This window comes from Strix aluco, chromosome Z (assembly GCF_031877795.1).
Source record: "Strix aluco isolate bStrAlu1 chromosome Z, bStrAlu1.hap1, whole genome shotgun sequence".
Taxonomy (NCBI): domain Eukaryota; kingdom Metazoa; phylum Chordata; class Aves; order Strigiformes; family Strigidae; genus Strix; species Strix aluco.
Genome location: NC_133971.1, coordinates 82,104,169 through 82,124,667, shown reverse-complemented (window position 1 = coordinate 82,124,667; position 20,499 = coordinate 82,104,169). Strand labels below are relative to the sequence as shown.

At 38.1% G+C, this 20,499-nt stretch overlaps 1 protein-coding gene across 7 annotated transcripts in view; it reads left to right on the top strand.

The window, feature by feature from the left end:
• Positions 1–20,499, top strand: part of ARL15 (ARF like GTPase 15) — a 227,988-nt gene that overhangs the window by 57,601 nt on the left and 149,888 nt on the right. The window contains exon 1 of one of the 7 annotated variants that reach the window (XM_074812240.1): positions 100–117. The exons of the other annotated variants lie outside the window; for them this stretch is intronic. Coding sequence (XP_074668341.1) covers positions 115–117 — 3 coding nt within the window. The 5' untranslated portion in view covers positions 100–114. Of the gene's footprint in view, positions 1–99; positions 118–20,499 lie in introns of those variants that run through there. 7 annotated transcript variants of the gene reach the window in all.

The window sequence follows — 20,499 nt, the reverse complement described above, 5'->3', positions numbered from 1 at the left end:
TTTTATTAAATTATTTGTGTTTGGAAGTTAAGTTCCAGTGATTTTTGTGTGTTTGTGTGCAGATTTACAGGATTTTTGCAAATTCTGTAAAGGAACTAAGGAGTTTATTTTGCTATGGTAAGTTTATGAAACATTATATTAGTGTTGCAGTATTTTATGACAGGTCATTCTTGTTAACATGCTAATTCTGTTTGTGAGTAAGGAAATTGCTAAGATCAAACTATAAAAGTTTAAAATGTAGTTTTAGTAGTTATTTAAGTTGCATTGAACTGCTCAGGATGGTAGAAATAAATTTTGTCACTTGTCATTTTTTAATTTACAAAGTATTTAAGAAGCTAGGATTGTGGTCATGCCCAAATTTTTGCTATATGAAATACCTTCATATGAGTATTTAGATTGCTTTCAAAAGATTAGATAAAAAGAATTAAATGATAGGAAGTAAATTTTAAAAGATGGAGCTTGTATCAAAATGGTTGTTAAAATCTGACTTTGCTTTCTGTCTTGATACAACTTCAGTATCAGCAAACTAGCTTCATACTATGGTTCTTCCAGAAAGGCTAAAGACTGCTTGTTGTAAACTTTTACATCATAAAAAGAAAACAGAGTTGAATGGGAAATACAGTCTCAATGGTCAAAAGGCTGGGAACAGTATAATTGCTGGAAGCTTATTATTAGCAGATACTTCACAGAAAAAAAAAATCAGTGGATTTTATGACAAAGCTAAATGTCTTGTGCAGGTTATTGGATTTGTTACATAACACAATACATTAAATGAAAATTACAAGAACTCTTGAAGGGCAGTAGTTTAAAAAGCATCCCAGAAGAAAAAAAATCCCAGTAATCTTTGATTTTATTTTTTTTGGAGTGGATGAAGCTTTGTCAATTTAAAGTTTGCAGTATGGCTATATAGTATTTTTGTACCTTTTTCAGCTGTAATCATGGGAAGCCATGTTTTGGTTTTTTTGGAGGCAGAAAAAAAATTGGCTTTACTTGTAGTTTCTGCATACCCAGACTTGCTCTTATGTTTGTAATATTTAGAGAAGTTCAATAGGGGGCCCTTGGTGCTTTGATCTAGTGCCATGGTGCAGTTTAATGAGAGAGGGGTTTTCAATATTGTCTGCAATATTGCAAATTCTGCCAGCTCTGTCTTAAGCAAGAAAATGCAAGATTTACACGTCGGAAACCTTCTTGTATTTCTGGGCACTCTTTCTGTTTGAAACAGGTAATTACAAAAACCTCCGGATCAATTTTTGTAAAGGGGCACCCTGATGGGTGCCATGACTGAAGTGTGACATGAGCCTTTTCCAATACAATGGGTGGCCTAACATTCCTTGGGAAGGCCAAGCTCATTAAATATTCTCTTCTTTTTTTCCACCCTCTCCCCCTCTTCATGCACTTAGCTTGAGTTGTGCTAAGTCTGAGGTTTCTTCACTGAGGACTTAGGAAAATTGCATAGAGTTCTCAGATTGAATTTTTTATGTGTATGACTTCATGATGGCATTAGCATGTGCTTTGATCCATGTGTGAATGGCACTGGGTCGGCTCTTATTGCCATATCCAGATGGTGTTACAGGGAACAAACAGTTGTGTTTTAGGATTTCTCAATAGACTGTCTAGACTGGTCTTGCAGCAGACAGATACAGCCACCCATCAAATTAGCGTTTGTCAGATTTATGGTAATGGTTCACCAAAGCCTTCCTGTCATTGACATTAAGATTTACGCCTCCAAAGTTATTTTGTCTTCCACAGAGTGTAAAGTCTGATCGTGTCTGTGTGTGTGATTATCTACATGTAGATGTATATTTGCATATATAAATTTTTAACTAAAGGGGAGGAAAGCAACTGAAGAGAAGTAATTGCTATGGTTAGAGGCAGAATTTTTATAGTATTTTTTTTTTTTGAAGGCTGATTCCTACAGCTGGATTGATTAGGGAAGCTTTCCCTTGTCCGTCCATCTCCTCCCTTCAAATGATAATACGGATGTTCTGTTCCGGTCAGTGTCTCCCATATGCCCTTTTTGGAAAGAAAAACATGTATGTGGATTACTATGGCTAGATTTTGCACTTTCATGTTACACTAGAGTAATATGAGCTGCTCTCTGTACGCAGTGGGAATAACCTTTTGACAGGCAGTATGTCCATTCTCAGTGGAAATGTTTTTCTAAGTCTGGCCAGGGCTCCTTTGATCGTGCCACCTCAAATGTAAGGGTCATAGCTACTATGCAATGTAAGAACCACTGATGGCTGACCAGGGGAGAGATGATTTTGAGGAGAGCATATTGAAAACAAGCCAAACGTCATGGGGTTTGAGGTATCTCTCTGTTTTTATTTTTTTAGGGCATCAGTAATTTGTGTTGCAGTGGGAATTCTAAGCAGGAGTGTTGGGGAAATTTTAAATTAAGCTGGACATGCTGGTACATTTGATGGTGGAAACAAGAGATGGTGTAAATTTCAAATAGCTGAATTGCAGTGGCAAGCTTTGGGCTTGAACATGCCAGAGCATGTTTTGAAAATGTTTTCCTGTTATAAGGATATTTCAAGAATAGCAAAGGGAGTAATGGGATGATGAAAGGATCCAGATGTTATAGTAAACTGTATATTTGAGGAATGCTACCACTTAATGAAGAAACAATTTTACAAAATACTTGAACTAATTTGCAAGTCTGTCTGTGGTATGTGCTTTGGAAAGTCTCGCCTCTGTTTGCTAGGAATAATTATTACCAATCATGACTAAGAACAAGAATTGGATTAAATATAAAGCCATTTTATCAGTTTTATCCTCTGCTCTTGTTATTTTTCTTGCTTGAAGGAGCTTTGTGACATTGGAAGAAAGTAAATATATCCAGTAAATATGTAAATAATAAAAAAATGTAAATAGTAATTGACAAGAATCAGCTCCAGGAAATCAGAGCTCGTTCTCCAGCAGGCAGCTGACTATTCCCACAAAATAGGCGTGTGCTCCCTGTGTGCTGTTTTGGGGGCTCACAACCTCTCTGCTACACAGCAGCAGTGTACTACTGAATCTTGGAAAAAGGAGCTAGTTTATTCTTCACAAATCCATGGTCAGAGATTGTGATGGTGTAATCCTTGTTTATTGGATAGATTTCTGTGATTTATGTGTTCTGAACATGTTTGACTGTTACACAACTTTCCTCTGTGCAAGTTCTTTAGTGAAAAGAATATAAGATATCAGAGAAACAAATCTTTAACAGCAGAATAAGAATTATTCTCTTTTGTGCAGAGAAGACATAGAGCTGTTATTTTTTTTTTCCTTTTTTTTTTTTTTTCTTTCTTAGGGATATTATCTGTGGCTACTGGGACTAATAGTTTGTCGAGCTTTGTCTCCATATTGTATCTTTCCATGTCTTGGTGGCAACATCATTTTCTGACTGCCTTTGAGTAGAACAAGAGAAACACTCCTGGTTTTGATTTTTTCCCTCTGCTCCAGTTTTATCAAAATAAGCATATGTTGCATTGAGATATTTTAATTAACCATATAAACTCCATATAAATGTAAAATTAATATTAATACAGGATTTAAACAGTTGAGTGACCATTTTAACTTCACTATAGTTTTATTCTGGTTTTAACTGGATGTTGTGAAACATGTACCTACATACAGTAAATACAGGTGGTATTTATTTTTTTTCAAGACTCTTAAGTTATACTTGGTTACTTTTTATTCCTTGCTCATGGTGCATTAGAAAACCTTACCCAGCCTTGGAGGCTTTAAATGGAGTACTATTCTTTGAAGTTTAAGAATTGAGATTTTTTAAGTGTATTTCTGGTTTTATTTTGATATAGTGAAAACTTGGGATGAAATCTTGCATCATGCTGTCTTAACTTGTCTGAATCAACTAAAAGTTTTTACATGGACAGTTTAAATTTTTAAGAATCATTATTTCTACAGCAAAACAATATTTTTATAATCACTGCCCACTAATGAATGTGGGTTACTGATTTGAACATGTTTGTTGCTTATTGAAAGTGAATTTACCAGAGGTGGGCTAAAAGGTCAAAGATAAAAAAGTTTTTTTTGTGTTTTGGTTCCCCTACACCCCCAAAGTTTCACTTTTGGTGCAGCCTAAACTTACAAAAAGTAGCAGAGGGACTAATAAAATATTTGTCCTGGTCAGGTTCCCAACAGGATGGTGTGTTGTGCTGTCTGAACTCACACCAGTGCCTGAAGTTGGTGTATTACAAACCATTGTCAGTTCTGAGAGTCAGAGACCCCTGGTGCCATAGCCATGGACAGTCTGCTCCGTGAGCACGTGGCTGGAGTAGAGAAGGAAATCTTAGGAGCTGCTGGTTGGCGGTGCCGGGCACTGCCATCGTAATGGCCAGAGATGCTCCCTCCTGGTATGTCCTTCCAGAAGGAGGTGGCTCACCAGTGTTACCCAACTCTGGAGGTACGCAAGCAGCAAGACTTAGGACTTTTTGTAGGGCTTTGCACTTGGAGGAGTCACTGTAATTTTTTTTTTTTTGAAGGAATTTTTGTTGACAGGTGGTTAACTAGGAAAGAAGGTGCTGCCATCTCCCCTTTCCTCTGAAAGTGGGGAGAGAGAAGTGGGAGTGAGGAGGAAACAGACTGTGGCAACTGGTGTGCAAGGCGTGGAGGCAGAGGAGTGGAGTAAGTGGTGAAAAGCAGGTGAGCAGCTAAGAGAGAGGCCTGATTTCTAAGAATAAAATGAGACCAGCCTACCCCTGCCAGCCCAAAGATGGTAGTGGTACCTGCAGCTTGCCTGCCCTGATGTTGGAGCTGGGGCATTCTGCCACTGGGTGCTGGTTGGGCCCCAGGTCCATCACCCACACCCCCAGATACAGGGCAGCCTCAGGTTCCTGTTCCTGTCCCTTGATGCCTCAAGGAGAATAGGGTGAGGGGGAGTGTGGAACTGCTTTAGCTGACCTTGTATCAGAAAAGAAGTCCTTTAGAGTCATGGCCTAATCCCTTGTCAACGCATACCACCCTCACACCCAAATTTATGAGTGTTTTAAATCCCAGTTAGCTGGCCCAGCTGGGAGTATAAACTAGACATCAGGTATTGTTTTAACTCAGTCTGGCAAACTGCCCACTGCAAATGAGGATACCGAATAGATCTGTCAGTCCTTCAGAGCTGTCCCACAGCCCTCCCAGAAGCACAGGCAGATGCTTGATGATTCCTTTCCAGTTAATACGGGAGAAGGTTCTCTTTACCCCCTTACCATAAAAACAAAGCAAAAAACCCACCCAAGCCCATTGTGATACACCTCTAGAGATCTTTTCACTGGTAAAGAAATGGTAATTTGGGCAGTGGCAACTCACCCTGTGACTAAGCTGATGCGGGTGCTAGGATTTGAGCACCTGGGCAAAACTGGCAGTGAATCAACACGTCTTACATTGGAGCGAGCAGTCTGTGGAAGTCTATGCAAATTAATAAGCTGTTCAAGCTTTTTAAGGGCCCTCCCTAGTGATGCTGTGATGGTAGCTTTGTAAGAGCATTGTCAACTTACACACTGTATTTGTTGGAAAATGTTTTCACCTAAGACTTGCACAGATGAAAGATCAGAGACTGTAGACTTTGTGTTGCTTTCACAGGACAGTTGAGGTTGGAAAGGATCTTGGAGGGGTCTGTAGTCCAACCTTGTGGTCAAAGCAGGGTCAGCTTGAGATCTGACTAGATCGCTCAAGGTTTTATTAAGCTTAGTTCTGGTCTTGAAAACCAGGTGGAAGAAACCGTAAAAGATAAGGACTGCAGAGCCTCTCTGGGTACTGCTGGACTGTTCCTGTGGGTAAAAAGTATTTTCTTATATCCAGTCTGAACCTCTCAGGCTTCAATTTGTCCATTGTTTCTTGTCCTCACTCCATTTACAGTTGCAAATATCTCTTCAGAATGTTCCCGGGACATTTATCTGGATATCTCAATTGCTTTAGATTGTCTGAAAGATTTTTCTGTGTTTGTACTGCTGTGGTCTTGTTAGATTTTGTAAGTGAGATTTCTTTTAGCAGAGGGTGCAACTCAGATTGCAGTGTGATTTTTGAGAGTTGGCACATTCAGTATGCCACATGTAGTATAAGTACAAAATAAATTTGAACAAATAGAAATTTGTACTTTTGGCAATATTGTAGTTTGAAACATAAGGAAAAAATGTGATGCCTGATGCATTTGCATTAACAAATGCCTGTTCTGAAAGCGGGAAATCAGAGTGGCTTTGTAAGTAACAAAGAGAATTGGATTTATTTTTTTTTAATATGCTGCTGCATTTAGGTCTTGGACTTGAGAGATGGACTGATTTTAATTTCACACAGGAAGCTTAGGACATTGACAAAGACACTAAAGAGTCAACAGAACCAGAAGACAGCAACATATGTTAATATGCGACTGTTTTCACATAGCAGGGCAGCCTGAAATTCATGTTGAAATACTCAGCTGTATGAAAATAGATGTCTTAGTTCTTTCTGCTCTCCACGTAGATTTTTCCTTAATGACTATCAAGTTAGGTAAGTGAAGTTTTCAAGCTCTGTTCATACATTTCTCTTTTGTTTCTTTATGTTTTTTTGATAATAAGTACATACTGAGCTACAGTCTAGTCTATGCACAAGTTGCAGCTTAATTTAAATGGATTTAAACAGTTTAGGTAAGTTAAGCAGTAACCTGTGCGTGAAGATTCACTGAGTTATAAGATTCACTGCGTCATGCATACCTGTAATGTATGGGAGTAATAAGAATCCACTTCTTAATTTATGTTTGCTTTCTTTTTGTGCATTATCTGAAAGGGCTTAAGTATCACTTGTTTGCATGTAGCTCCATGTTGTCACTTGAGTTGTCTAGGGCCTGCTATGGCTGTGTAAAGCACATTACTTGTTTTATTTTTAAATCGGTAAAACCCACTTTAGAAAAGGGACAGTGTTACGTGCTCTTCCTATGCCTGGTCTGTGTGCACTGGAGCTTTTGCTGTATTGCACAGCATCTACAATGATTGCTTTCTGAAGCATGTGCCTTAGGTAGTTATTTTTCTGTGGTGATACAATAGCATTCTTGATGTGCAGAGCTGCGTATGAATAGCCAGTATTAAAAATGTAGCATCAAGGCCTCAAAATAAGGCTTAACACAAGACTTGACTAACAAGAAGTACTGTTTACTGAAGTGAGTAGCTAGGAATAGCTGGAACAGGAAAGACATGGGGAATCTGAACTGTGGAATGGTCTCTGCCTTGTTTTATCTACTTATTTTACCTCTGTTTTATTAACTGCTTTCTAACTGGCAAGCAACAGAATTGGGTAAAAGAAATCTGTCACTTTTTTTGGCCCCTTGCTGCTCTTACTTCTAGGTAAAGCAACATTTGATGCATTTTTCATAAGCTTTCCATGCAACTTCATAAATACCATTTTTTGTTCAGACAAAAATGTTGCTGGCATACGTGCTCAAAATATATGATAATGTGATACGAGTGCCTACTGAAACTCAATATAGTGTTCTGAGATGGTGCTTTCCATTTTTCTGTTTGTAGGCATTGAAACTGTTCCTATAATCACAATGCTATTGCAAAGGAAATTTTACTGAACTAATAATTGTTTTGCGGTTGAGACACCACCACAAGTATTTTGCTGCTGAAGTCAGCTGCTGTGGAAGTGAGCCTCCCTCCTCTGATTTGGCCCGTACCAATGATCTCTCAACTGCTATCATCACAGAAATTCGTGGGGAAATCGATCAACTCCCACTTATTAGCATGAAATCAAGCACCAGATCTTGGAAAGAATCTGGTAACAGACCAGCAGGCAGCCCGGCGCGGGTGAGCAATCCCCACGCGCCGCTTTGCAGGGCAGGCTGCCTGTTGATTCAGTTGAAACACCTCATCCCTGGGGTGTAGCACTTGGTGATACTCAGCCTAGGGGTGATGAATACATGGATAACTATGCTTGAATCCACATTCCTGGAGAAGGGGTGCAGTCTCCTGGACAGCCAAAGATGGCAAGAGTTTTTAGCTACTGTTACTATGTAAGCATCCAGGAGTACTACAAATAGTTCCCAATTAGAAAAACAAACCAAATCCCTCGTCTGCTTTTTGGGGTGTGGCAGTTCTTTCAGTAGTCTGATTTGGAAGCTGTAGCCTACCAGTGTTTAAAATTGGCAATTGCAAAAGAAAACAGAAAAGATATTGCACCCCTCAGATAACAAACAAGCAAACTCCCCTGAAGGAATGAGGCTATACCATAGGAAGGGTTTGCTTCTTCATACACTGGTTTTGATGGACCCCACATACGTGTAGCATGTGTTGATACTTAAAGTGAAAATTTGGCCTCTACCACGCAGTATGACTTAACATGGCGTGATGGGACTGTAGGATAAGCACAACAGGGGAATAGTGGCTCTTCAGTATTGAAACACTACTCTTTGGGTGTTTGGATGAAAGTGTTGACTGAATTAAGCACAATTTCCTGTGTTATTAGGCTATATAAAAGTATGGAAAAAACAATTGGAACTTGCTGCAGTGTTCTAAAATCTCCTTCAGATTTGTGAACTAGCAATCTGTAATAAGAAATTGTTTGAATATTGGCTCAGCTGGTAAAGTATAATTGCTAGATGAGCTGTGAAAAGCCACTGAAATACTACAGGGGACTTCACCATCATGATGTTGAATGTCTCTAAAACTTTTAGGTGCTCAGGTTTCTGAGTGAAACTTTTTCCTATCCATGAACAATGGAAGAATCAAAGTACAGGATGTATGCTTTCTTGGCCAATATTGGTTTTCAGTGTCAATTTATAATGGCAAAAATGATGACATCAAATTCTTTAAAAACAAATCCATGCAATCTGGTTTTTGTTTTAACTGTCCTAAGATATCAGTGATAAAGTCTGTTTTTAATGGTAGCTAATGAGCCACTGAAATAGCTTTAGTTGCTGAGATTCTTTCTGGGAAGATTGATTAAATGTTTGTCTATACTACAGTAACAAAGTAGATCTGGAGCGCAACCAACACAGAAAACATTACGAGCTAATCAGTCTTCCACTGATGATGGTTCTTACACTGAAACTAATGAATATTGCAGTAATTCGGAATGCAGAGTAGAACTGGTATGACTTTTTAAATATAGTTGGAATGTGTGGAATGGGAAGTGTTAACGATCTTGCTTGTTTTTTAACTCTGCTGTGACTGGCAAAGTATTTCTTTTAAAATTTTCTGGAGTTCTTACTCTGCTGACCAGAGTTACAAAGTACTCAGACCAAGCATATGGAGATGGTCTTACTCTGCTTTATAAGGACTAATAGTTCCAAGTTAAGATCAAAAGAATGTTCAATGTATGTAACACATCATGCATCTTAATTTACCTTAAGCAAATACCACATGTATAACATTGTCCTTCACTTGGCATGTTAGTGATGCAGAGGAGTTAAGACTTTAGATTTTGTCTGAGCCACAAGGTAGTGTTAATTCTTGTTAAAATAAGTCATCCACAGTAAGCACTTAGGGGAAATTCAGAGCTATTACAGAAAATGGCCTGCCAAAAATCTTAAGTCATTTATGACAGTCTAATAATGTTAAATTCTTTGAACATGTGTAAAAATGGGGAAGCTTGCAGGTATAATTCCTGAAAATGTGGGCAGCACAGAATTGTATGGGAACACTGATAAATGAGTCGCACTGCAAATTCACACAGTTCTTTATGGGCAGTTTGATTTAATGGAGTGTTTAATTGTGGATGGAAGTTCAGCAATTCATCAAGGAAAGAATATGTTTTTGTTACCCTTAATGAGCTTCTGTGTAGCACCTGCAAGGTAACTTTTTTTTGTCACTGCTTTTGTCAACTCAGCTACCACCAAATTTTTTTTAACCAAAAAATTATGGGAAGGGCCTCACTGTTCTAAAATTCTACATATGAGCTGCTTTTCTTTTCCAAATGAAACATGCATGATCGTGTAGTAGTGCAGTACCATAGTGCTGCTCGTGTAGTCCATTTCAGTTTATTTTTACTGCAGCTGATCTTTCACACAGCATGACTTTTCTGATCTTTCTGAATCCACATAGCTTCAAAATTATAGAGTGAAGTCCAAGTCACATGCTTGATACAGTTAAATTTTGCTAAAATGTGTATACTTTTACCCTTTTTTCTATGCTGGTAGGTTCACTAAGGAAATTCTTAATTTCTTGCTTCAGTATTATTTCAACTGGAATCTGTGGTATATCAGGATGTCCCTGAAGGATTTTATTCTGTGTTTATCTGACATACAAGAAAAATTTTTCTAGGAAATACCACTGAGTAGTATGGTTGATTGGAGTAGAAAATATGTTGCCATTAGGCTGGAATGTAAGGCTTAGCAGAAGAGAAAAGCAGTAGAGAGCAGGAAGAAGAATCATGATACTTTTGTCATTAAAATACTTCAGTGTGCCTGGAAGTCCAATGTTTTTACTGTGGACTTCATATGTACACTTAGTGCAAAAATATTTACCTGGTATCATACTATTCAACACTGTTCGTATTGCTGTCAGTATGATTTTTTCTAATGTGAACATTTCCAAATCAATTTACGGTCTGTTGGAACTTCATCTTATTCGTAGAAGATTATTTTTTCCTAGGATTTTTATTGGGATAGGACTTAACTGTTTTTACCATTTAAGGCTTCATAATGTCCCCAGCTGAAAAATCTTCAAACGTTTAGACTACAGCTCAATAGTTCATTTTGATTCCTGTTTTTGGACAAGAGTCAAATATGAGACTTCTAAGCTCAGTTGTGTCCTCTTACAATAAACTTTAAATTGCTCTAGTTTCCTTGTGCTAGATGGACATCACAATCATGTTCTCATATTTTTTGTTGCCTTTAAGAATAAAACTAGCACTGAAATTTGCATCTAGTAATTTTTTTAGACCACGTTGCTATGTTGAAGGACTCTTTTCTTTTGAACTGCATATTGATTGAATCAGTCCCAAAAACAAATTCCAAGTCTGAACAAAATAATAAAAAAAAGCCATGTAATTATTTCTTCTCTTTCGTGTATGGAACAGTCTTTGCTGCTTTACACACAGTGCACTGTGGTTTGGATCACGTTGGACTTCAGTGGTATTTCACTAGAAGTAATGCATTAATAACAACATAGTTTTTCCCCTTCCTGCTAGTTTTCTTAGGTCTTTTTTACAGCTCTTTGGCTGAATTTTACTGTTCAGGCTGACCTTATCCTCAACTTTGTGAGGTTAGCTAAAATAGGTTTAATGAAATTTGCTGGCTTGTTTCTACGAACAAAGTTAAAAAATAACCCAATTCAGTGCTGGTTTGTCAGTTTAAAAACTTAGGCAGTCACACATTAGTTTTGGAAATCACAGTTTGCCTCATCATAACCAAAGGCCTTTCACAGTTGTTTAGGAAAATGCATTTAGATTTGTGAAATTGAGACAGCATATGTTCACTAAAATTTCTTATGTTTTGCTTCATCTTGAACTATCTGCCTGGGTATTCTGTTCTTTTCCATGGAAATATCTCCGGGTTTAGAGAGTGCACTTAATTGCTTAAAAGATCTGAGGTTTTTTAGTTTCCTGTGGTAAGGAACTTGGAAAATTCAATAGGAAAACAGTAGCTGTTAACAAATTTTCAAATTTGAGCAATGTCGTTGATAGTGGCAGGAGAATTTCTGCTTCAGCATTCTGCCTAACTAGATGAGGCTTGAGGAATGGTCAGGCTTATGCTTTTTTATATGTTGTTCCATATTTTTTAGTTTGATTTCCTTGGCATTCATCAGTTGAGGATTGTGACCTGACACAATTTGCAGGTGCTTTAGCTCCTCTGTTGCAGGAGACATAGGGAGACATGTCATGCTTTACATTGGACACCAGAAATTTTGCCTCTTGCCAGAGACTGTAAACAACATGTTTTTCTCATTTATATAGGCTTTATAAACTGGTTGTATGAAAATGAGTAGAAAACATTCTTTTTACAGTAACGACTTCAAATTCTGTTTTTTCTGCTCTTGACCTGCAGAGGTGGAAATGACTGGAGTCTTGGAGGATTTCCTCTTTTCTAATTCCTTTGGTTCAGTATCTCTCCAGAAAGTCCTCTCTACTTACTGCTCAGTTGTACAAGTCCAAGAAGGTTGTATGTAGAGCTGATGCCCCACTACCAACTCTTATTCTGTTGGGCTGTGGGGTTTGGCGCAGAGTTTTTTCTTCAAACTGCTCTGCAGAGGTGGCATTTTGATTGATAGTAGTACACTGGCACCTTGTTCTTGTCTCTGCTCTACAAACCTACAAAGTCAAGGTTCATCTATGTGCATGATGATTCCACCTAGGTATGAGATATGGATCTTGTGCAGCCAACTAGGAAACCAAGGTTTGATGTATCTTAATTTCATGAATGTTTATGATAAGATATTTGTTCTGAAATACTTTTTTTCTTCAAATGTCTCTCTTCCCCTGCTTTTTTAGATTGGCATTTCTTCCCGATTAAGCATTGATCTCTTTAAGGCATAGTTTGTGATTGTATGCTTTTGTAGCAATAAACTTGATAACATGAGCTTAAGAATTTCTTGCAAGGATAATTTACATGTTTCTTGAAATAAAGAGGACTATATTATTATTACTATGTAGGAAAGAAAAATAGTTCTGCTGCTTTTTCAGATACTGTGATCTTTATTTGACTGTTTTAGTGCAGTTATTTTTTTCTTAAATTCTACTCTTTGTAATTTTATTACCAAATAATGTAATCAAACTGTGCTGCACTTAATCCTTGTATGAAATGGCATGATATATTCTGTGCCTTATTGTATCTTTTCACTGTTAAAATTGCTTTGGAGAAATACTTGTGGGCTGTGAATGCTTCCTCTTCAGTGAAAAATCTTTGTGGCATGAGGAGAACTGTGTGCATCTCTTCTCATACTCTATACATTCCTTGTGCTTCAATAATATGGATCTAATGCTATGTAAGTAATCGCCAGTTACTGAAGTTTCACTGTAAATGTTTCCTTATCATACCTTTATATTACAAAATCCTATCTTCCTGTTATTACAATTCTTTAATAAGCTATCAGTACTTAGGCAAGTGAATGTAAAAAATTAAAAATATGTTAAACAAAAAGGTTGAGTTAAAGCCAGTGTTCTGCTTTTACAACTAATCATATGTCTTAGTTTCTGAAAGACAGCTATGTTGCATTTCTTAAGCCTGTTTTTATTCATTGTCTCACTCTGAATTATGCCACCGGCTCCAGATTGCTTATGTTTTTCTTATAGACTCCCATCATTATGGCAATTCTCCCTGGTCCTCAGAGAAATTTTTTCTCTAGCCAGCAAAAGGGGGAGTTTCCCAGCTTGGCAAGATTTATGCTGATCTGGAATAAATGGTAAATTTTTTGTTCCAGTAAGAAGCAGTAAGTCAGTTCTTACTGAGGTGTCTGCAGAGTCCTTAGAACAAGTACTCAATCTCTCACAGCCGTGCATTAAAGCAGGTGAGGGACTGAGCACTTCAGAGCTGTGCTCAGTTATCTGAGTAGCATGTTGAGTTTATTTCTGCTTGGCTTTATGGTTGTATTTCATCAACATAAGGTATATTGTTAAGTAACAACCTGTTGCTTTTTTAACTTAAGAGAATTTTTATGGAACTATTGTGTCATAATTATCTGAAAAAACAGACACCCAGCTCACTGTCAGTGAAAGCAGTAGCATTGGGAAAGGGATGGCACAGGAAGGTTTCAGGCTGAGGGCTTTCACTCCCTTTTAAAGCGTGCGTTTGCTAGAGCTGCCTGGATGCTGCACCTACCCAAAGGAGAAGAATGTGAATCCCCTCAAAAGATTTTCAGCAGCTCTTGGACTAGTAGTGGATCTTTCCCACAAAAAAAACCCCAAACCTGACATAGTTATACCTTCCTGTGGTTTGAAGTATTTCATGCCCTTTAACTGGTAAAAAGTAGTTGTAGTTTCGCTAGGAGAAACTTGGTTTGGGCTGTCTGCACTGCAGAGAGGGCATGCTGTCATACTCGTGAGTAGGCATAGCTGTATGACAGGCTGTTTTGTGAGCAAGGGCACAATAATTTCTGTTTTCACAAGAAATAAAGCTGGTTCTTACCAGCTCCCATTTTCCCCCAAAAAAATTAAAATTCAGCTGTGGCTTTCAAAGGCAGCTTAACCTCTGAGTGTGTCCAGAATTTATCTACAAAATATTCCTTACCTTTTCTCTTTTTTTCCCCCCACCTAACTCAAGTAGATGAATAGGTATTGGTCAATGTATATTAAAAAAATTCTTGGTTTTGTGGGTGTTATGTGGGGTTATGTGGTTTATTTTGTTTGGTTTTGTTGGCTTACTTTTTTTTTAACAGTGCAAGCAGTGGAAACAGCATATATCTGTAGCTGACCCATTACTCTGTATGATCCGTTCCTTTCCCTGTCCACTGAGAATCCCCATCTCAAATTGAGTTGCGTTCCCCAAACATTCAAGCAGTAGAAACAGAGCACCTGTTGGGTTTCTCTTTGAGACAGTTTAAAGGCTGTGTAGTACTTGACCTATGCATGCTCAGCATAAACCAAATTTGACAGTTCTGACTTTACAGTGCTAGATGAACAAAATAGCCAATAGAATCTTCATCAGCAAACAGACTGGTGACAGCTGAGAAACTCAGTGATAGATGCAGATACATAGCTAGAAAAAAAAAGCCAAATTTGCAGCTGGAGAGAGAAGAAATGCAAAATGCCTGTGTTGGAGCATAAGATGTTTTCAACGGCTGATGTTTCTCAAATCTAACTCATTAGGAGTTTGGTTGAGGCAAAACCAGTTTTACATTCAGAGAGGTTCAAATTGATTAAAAATTGAAGAATTTTTAATGATACTTGAGATCCGTATGCCTTCCTCTAATTGTATATTTTGGATTAATGTTCTTGTGCAGATCGGTCTTCTGTTTCCTCCCACAGTAGTAATGTGCTGTGCTAGCCAAATAAAGCTCTTATGCTATATAAGGTGGGGGGAGGAGAAGTTCCTGTGTGTTACTACATATTTCCTATTCCCTTGGTCTTTTGGTCAAAACAGATATCCTCTTAGAGTTTCTTATTTTTGTAATTATAGCATACTGGGAAAGTAAAATGAAAAGGGCACGTAAGAGTGAAATCATCCATAGGGAGCCTAATGAATGAGAAATGCCCATAGCCTGAAACTGTATGATGCTTCAAATTCAAACTGGAGTTTGATAACACCATGAACTGGTAATAGAGCACGCCCGTTAGGTCTCCCATTTGCGTCTCTGCCAGTGCTGGTGTAATTCTTACTCCATTTTCTAGTGTAGGGGAGCAGTATAATCTTCATTGTTCCAAGCAGAATAATTCTTTGGCCAGAAGACTTGTGCTGCCTGCAAAATCCAGCTATCCTTGTTCTTTTGTCCACCTTCTCCTCTTATCTAAATCCTCCCATTACTTCTTGTTAGACTGTGTGTATACCAGTAATGCTTTTTGCTCTTATATTTAAATGTTAACTGCATAGACTGTTTCTATTTTAGTAACTTCTTTTGCATCACTCTCTACTGTTATCTTCTTTCACTTGCTTTCTGATAATTTTAGCAACGAAACATTCGGTTGAATAATGCCTAAATTTGCTATGGTGCGCTGCTTCTACTGTATGAGCAAAGAGAGAATTATTAGCTGGGACCCCTGAGCAGGTGGGTTTAAAAGTGACAGTTAAAACTGTACTTTCCTTTTAATGTACTGTCACACTATCATAATTTTGTTTAATTTTGCTCTGTGGTATTTTGCAAAATAATTCTAAAACTCTTTTAGGTTTTTTCCTTTGTCAGTGGGTCCTTCTGTTTTGTTTTTTTGTACAGCTTTTCTTACTTTGGCTGATACCCAGAAATACTTGTGAAATACTTTTTATTTACTAATCTCTTTGTACTTACTAATTGTTTTGTACTTACTATTCTACCTCAGCTATGAACATGCTCAGTAAGACCGGACTTTATAGAAAACAGTCTGGTCTGTTGTCCTTAAGACATTTCTCCTCATTTCTCTCAGATTTGATGGTAAATGTTAGTTTGAAATCTTTCTTAAGAAAGAACAAGACATATCGTGGGGCTTAAATCTCAGAGGAAACATTTTGCCTTAAGTAAACATTAGAGATTTCTTCTTTTTCCCATAAAACACACTTGGAGTTTCTCTCGGTTTCTTTGCTTTTGATACTCGGAGACATGCATGCAGCCCAGGAGCTATTTTCTTTTAGTTGTGATTATGACGCTGCCCAGCAACTCTGAAAGTATGGGCTAAAGCTGGGTGGAAAAAGTTCTCTGGAGTTTGTTTCTGTAATGTTACTGATACAGTGGGTGAAAGAATTCAGATCTTGTTACTTTTCTCAGGGATGCGTTAACTGGTATCACCTGAATCCCCCTTGAGATCTTCTGGCTATCAGCGCATGAGGGCACACTTATTTGTCATATTTGGCCATTCCTTGTGCTTTTTTCAACTATTTTTCAAATGAATGTGTTTAATTTATCTGAAAATGTAAAAGACACTTTTTGCTACGTATTGTATTGTAACTTTCAGAAATCTCACTTCACACTTGGTGATGGGTTTTACTCTTCTAGTGTACTTTAAATTTGCCTAGCAGTTTTGGAGTAGGACAGCAGTAGTAGCTTTTCTTATTCTTTTTAATGTATGAAATACAATGCAAGTCTTCATTTACCTTCCTCTTCATCTAGTGTACATCTGGATTTCTGTTTGTACCTGAAGTATTTCTGTAATTTTGTTCCATTGAGGTTATTTGACCCATTTGGGCATATCACTGTACTGTTTCCATAAATCCTCTTTTTTATATTTTTATAGAAGTAATACTGTGTGTGCCATGTATATCAAATATGGATGTCCAGGGTCTTGTGTACCAAATAGTTCTCAGGGAGAAGAAAGAACCAAGTGTGCTGTTGCATTTAGGTGACATGTAGTCAGCTTTAATTAGAAAAATCAAAGAACACTAAGTGGTCTTTTTGCTTGTTTCTGGTTTTGTGATCCCATGTGAGCTTATAGAACACAAGTAATTACTCATGCTATGCTGAACAAAAGAAAAGTGTTCAAACCTTGTAACACATCATGGAAAAGCTTTTTATGATTTGGCTCAGAAACTGTAAAGGAATAGCTTTTAGCAAGCCTGAAAGCTCTAAACATTTATTTTTTGGGGGGGGGGGGGGGGATATTTAAAAAAAAAAATAATCTCTATGTATCTTTCATCCTTACTAGAAATCAGAAGTGACAGGAGGAACTACATCCTTAACTTCTGCACATTTCAGTGGTGTGGCTACTGCCTTGTTGCTGGTATTTTCAGTGACTCTTCAGGCTTTATTAGTATGGTTGTGTTTCCTTAGGATGTGAAACAAACCGCAAAGACATTAGTTCATCTTTTTTGTTGCTTTTGTCTCTTGCTGTTAAACGTTAATGGACTGATGGGTTGAAAGAGATGAGTTACTCTTGTGCAGCAAAACAAATGGAAAGCAAACTGTCAGAGAGGAAGCAACTTGAGCAATAATTCTACACTTAACCTAGAAAGTGTCCGACAACCCTCTTAGAGCTTGATTGCAGAGCTTCACTGCAGTGAAGTGAGTGGTTGTCTTCTCATGTTCAGAGTAGAACTTGTGCATATGTTTAACTGTTTTGCTGAGTCAGCATTGGTTTATCATAGCCATGTGCTATTCTATTTTATGTAGGCTTTTAAATCATACTACTGCACTGAATATCTGAGTATATCCAGAACTTGATGCTGTTTTTCTTCATGTTTTCTTCAAGCACAGTCTGAGTGGATTGGAGAGTCATAATTTGGTTTTGCCTTTTTATTTATCAGGAGCATGGAAGAGATTAAGGTCAAAGAGGTTCATTTCCCATTTTGGACGTGAGATTTTGTGATTTATTTTGGCTGATAGTAGGTGAAGGACTTCTGTTGCTTTACAGCTGCTTCCAGGGAAGTTATGTTTTTGACTGCATTTATCGAATTTTTGTGGTTCCTAAAACCCTGAACTTCTGGGTGAAGCCTTCACCCCAGAGCAGTCCCTTTGAAACCAGACAAAACAAATGAGCTCCTGCCTTCCGCCCAATTGCTATACAAAGATACTGTCCTTCATCCTTGTGCAATGTGGCAGCCAGCAGCTTGACCACCAAAAACTGAGTTGAAAACTTTATTTAATCCTTGAGCTAGTGAAGACTTTATTTTCTTGAGAAATCCAAAAGTTGTTCTGGATTTTGGACAGGATCCAACCCACTGTGATTGTATTATCATCACTCAAAGGAAGAATGCAGCATGACCATGAAGTCTTTTGAAGTGATACGCTCTGAACAGCAGTGTCGTATCTGGCTTGTCAGAAGTCAGCCAGTTCTTTTTTCTTGACCTTACTTCCTCCAAGCCTCCTCCACTAGTAGGGGATTTGTCAAATATGTTGAAGAATGGGTAGGCCTGTGTCTTATGTCTTGTTCAGCTGGTGACTACACAGGGATGTCGAAAGTCATTTGAGTTGTGATTGCTCTTTTTGAGACTCCATAAGCATGGCTCCTCTGAAATACCAAGAAGTTTTTGGCAGGGGTTGTTGAATAATTTCAACCCATGAATCCAAATGTATTTCTTTTCTTAGTGGTCAGAAGGGAGAATTTGAGATTCCTGCTCTAAACCATATGTTGCTGTTTCCTTAAGGTAGGACTTCACCAGGACTCTGCTTGTAAAACTGCCTCACTTAATTGAGAATTTGTTTCCCTCTGTCCCATTTTATATTCTCCTGTCTTCAGTGCCATATACTTGTCTGTCTTGCTGCAGCACAGACTGCTATAAAATTGAAGATGTGTGGGCACATGTAGAGCAAGAGTGCTTTTGGGTTCAATCAGTGGGCTGAGCATGCGCTCATGAAGATTAGCCAGGTTGAAGGAGTACTTTGTCCTGTGGAGGGAGTGGTGCAGTAGGTTAGCAGTCCTTGAGCTGGGATCCCTCTACTGGAGTTGGGATCATTATCTGTATTGGGACAGAGGAGCTTGAGTATAGCAGTCACTGTTTAATGAGGTTGTGGGCTGTCAGAAAAGGTGACTAGTCATGATTTTTAGTGTTTCCACCTGTGCGGAACATCACTTTGGGATCGCAGTGGCTATGTGAGTATTCATTCATCTCTGTTGGTAGCCTCAAAATGGACAGCAATCTGTTAGGTTTTGTCCCCATATTACTCTTGTCATATCGACTAAGATGAACTTTATCAATATGATGTTTTGAAGAGAAGAAAGCAGTGTCACTGGTTGTGGGCCTTAAAATTGGTAGTTTTTTCCTCTTCCTCCCTTTTTTTGTAGTGCTAAAACCACTTGTGCAGCAGGATGGAAACTGAAGAGTCAGCAGCTTTAGCTCACATGGTCAAATGCATAGGTTCTGTTGTACCAATTTAACATTGGTACAACATAAAATATTCATAGAGATAAAATTCATACACATAAAATTCAGGTCTTTTTATATGTCCCTTTCCCCCCCTCTCTCCTAATTGTGTGTAATTTCATTCAGGTACCTTGAGTATTTTATTATTTGCATTCAGTTATACCAATGTTGTCCCCAGTTGTTTCCTATCTTTAGTATTATAAGTGCCTTGTTTTCTCCCCTACCTTTCACATTATCTCATCAAGGTTTGAGATTGCTTTGTGCTTGTGTGATCTCGTACAACATCAGAGCTGTAGAGCCTGCTGTGTGTAAATTTGACTTTTTAAAAATAATCTCACTGAGGTTTCATCAGCAGCTTCGGATGATTAACTAGCCTTCTGGATATAAATGTGTGCTGGGTACTAGAGGTCTGTTTGTTCAAAGATACTTCAACTGAAAAATAAAATGCAAAGGGAGACCATATTCATAAGTGTAAGCAGGAGGGGGAGGGAAGTGGAGCAGAGTTATGGTTGATCTTTCAGCCTTAATTCTGGATTTCAAGAGCTCTGAATGCTTGGTTTGTTAGCATTAATATTGTACTAACTTAGGGTATTTTTGCATGAGAGTGTGTGTGTTTAACCAACTGAGCATAAAATCTCTTGCTTCCGTTTGTCCCTATTAAATAGTGGCAATAAAAGAAACAGACAGGAGATGGGTCCAGAACAAAGCAGAAATAATGGAGTATTTCACCCCAAAAAAGAGAGTGAAATGAGAAGTACAGTGAGTAGGCAAAGACAGACTCAATGGCCGGAGGCAGTGTAATGTGTTGGAGAGAGTAGTAATTCAGGGATATTTGCTGCCCAAAGCTTCAATCTGTGATCTCTGAGTGGCACGTATCAGAAGTCTTGGCCATACCAGCTATAGACACAATATTTAATGCTTTTCCCAGAAGAAATCTCTGTAGGGCTTTAAAGGGACACTGTCTAGGGTTGTCAGCTCAAATACTGATCTACCTAAAACTGGAATCATTTGGTTGGGATAGAAATCTCTAAGCAGGAGTAGGACTGGCTAATTCCTTCCATTACATAATCATATACATATGATTCCATTCATTCCACATACATAGTCATGTATATGATTACATGTGCATGTGCAACATGCATGCCCACATGCAAATAAAATGAAAGTAGCAGTGGTGCTGA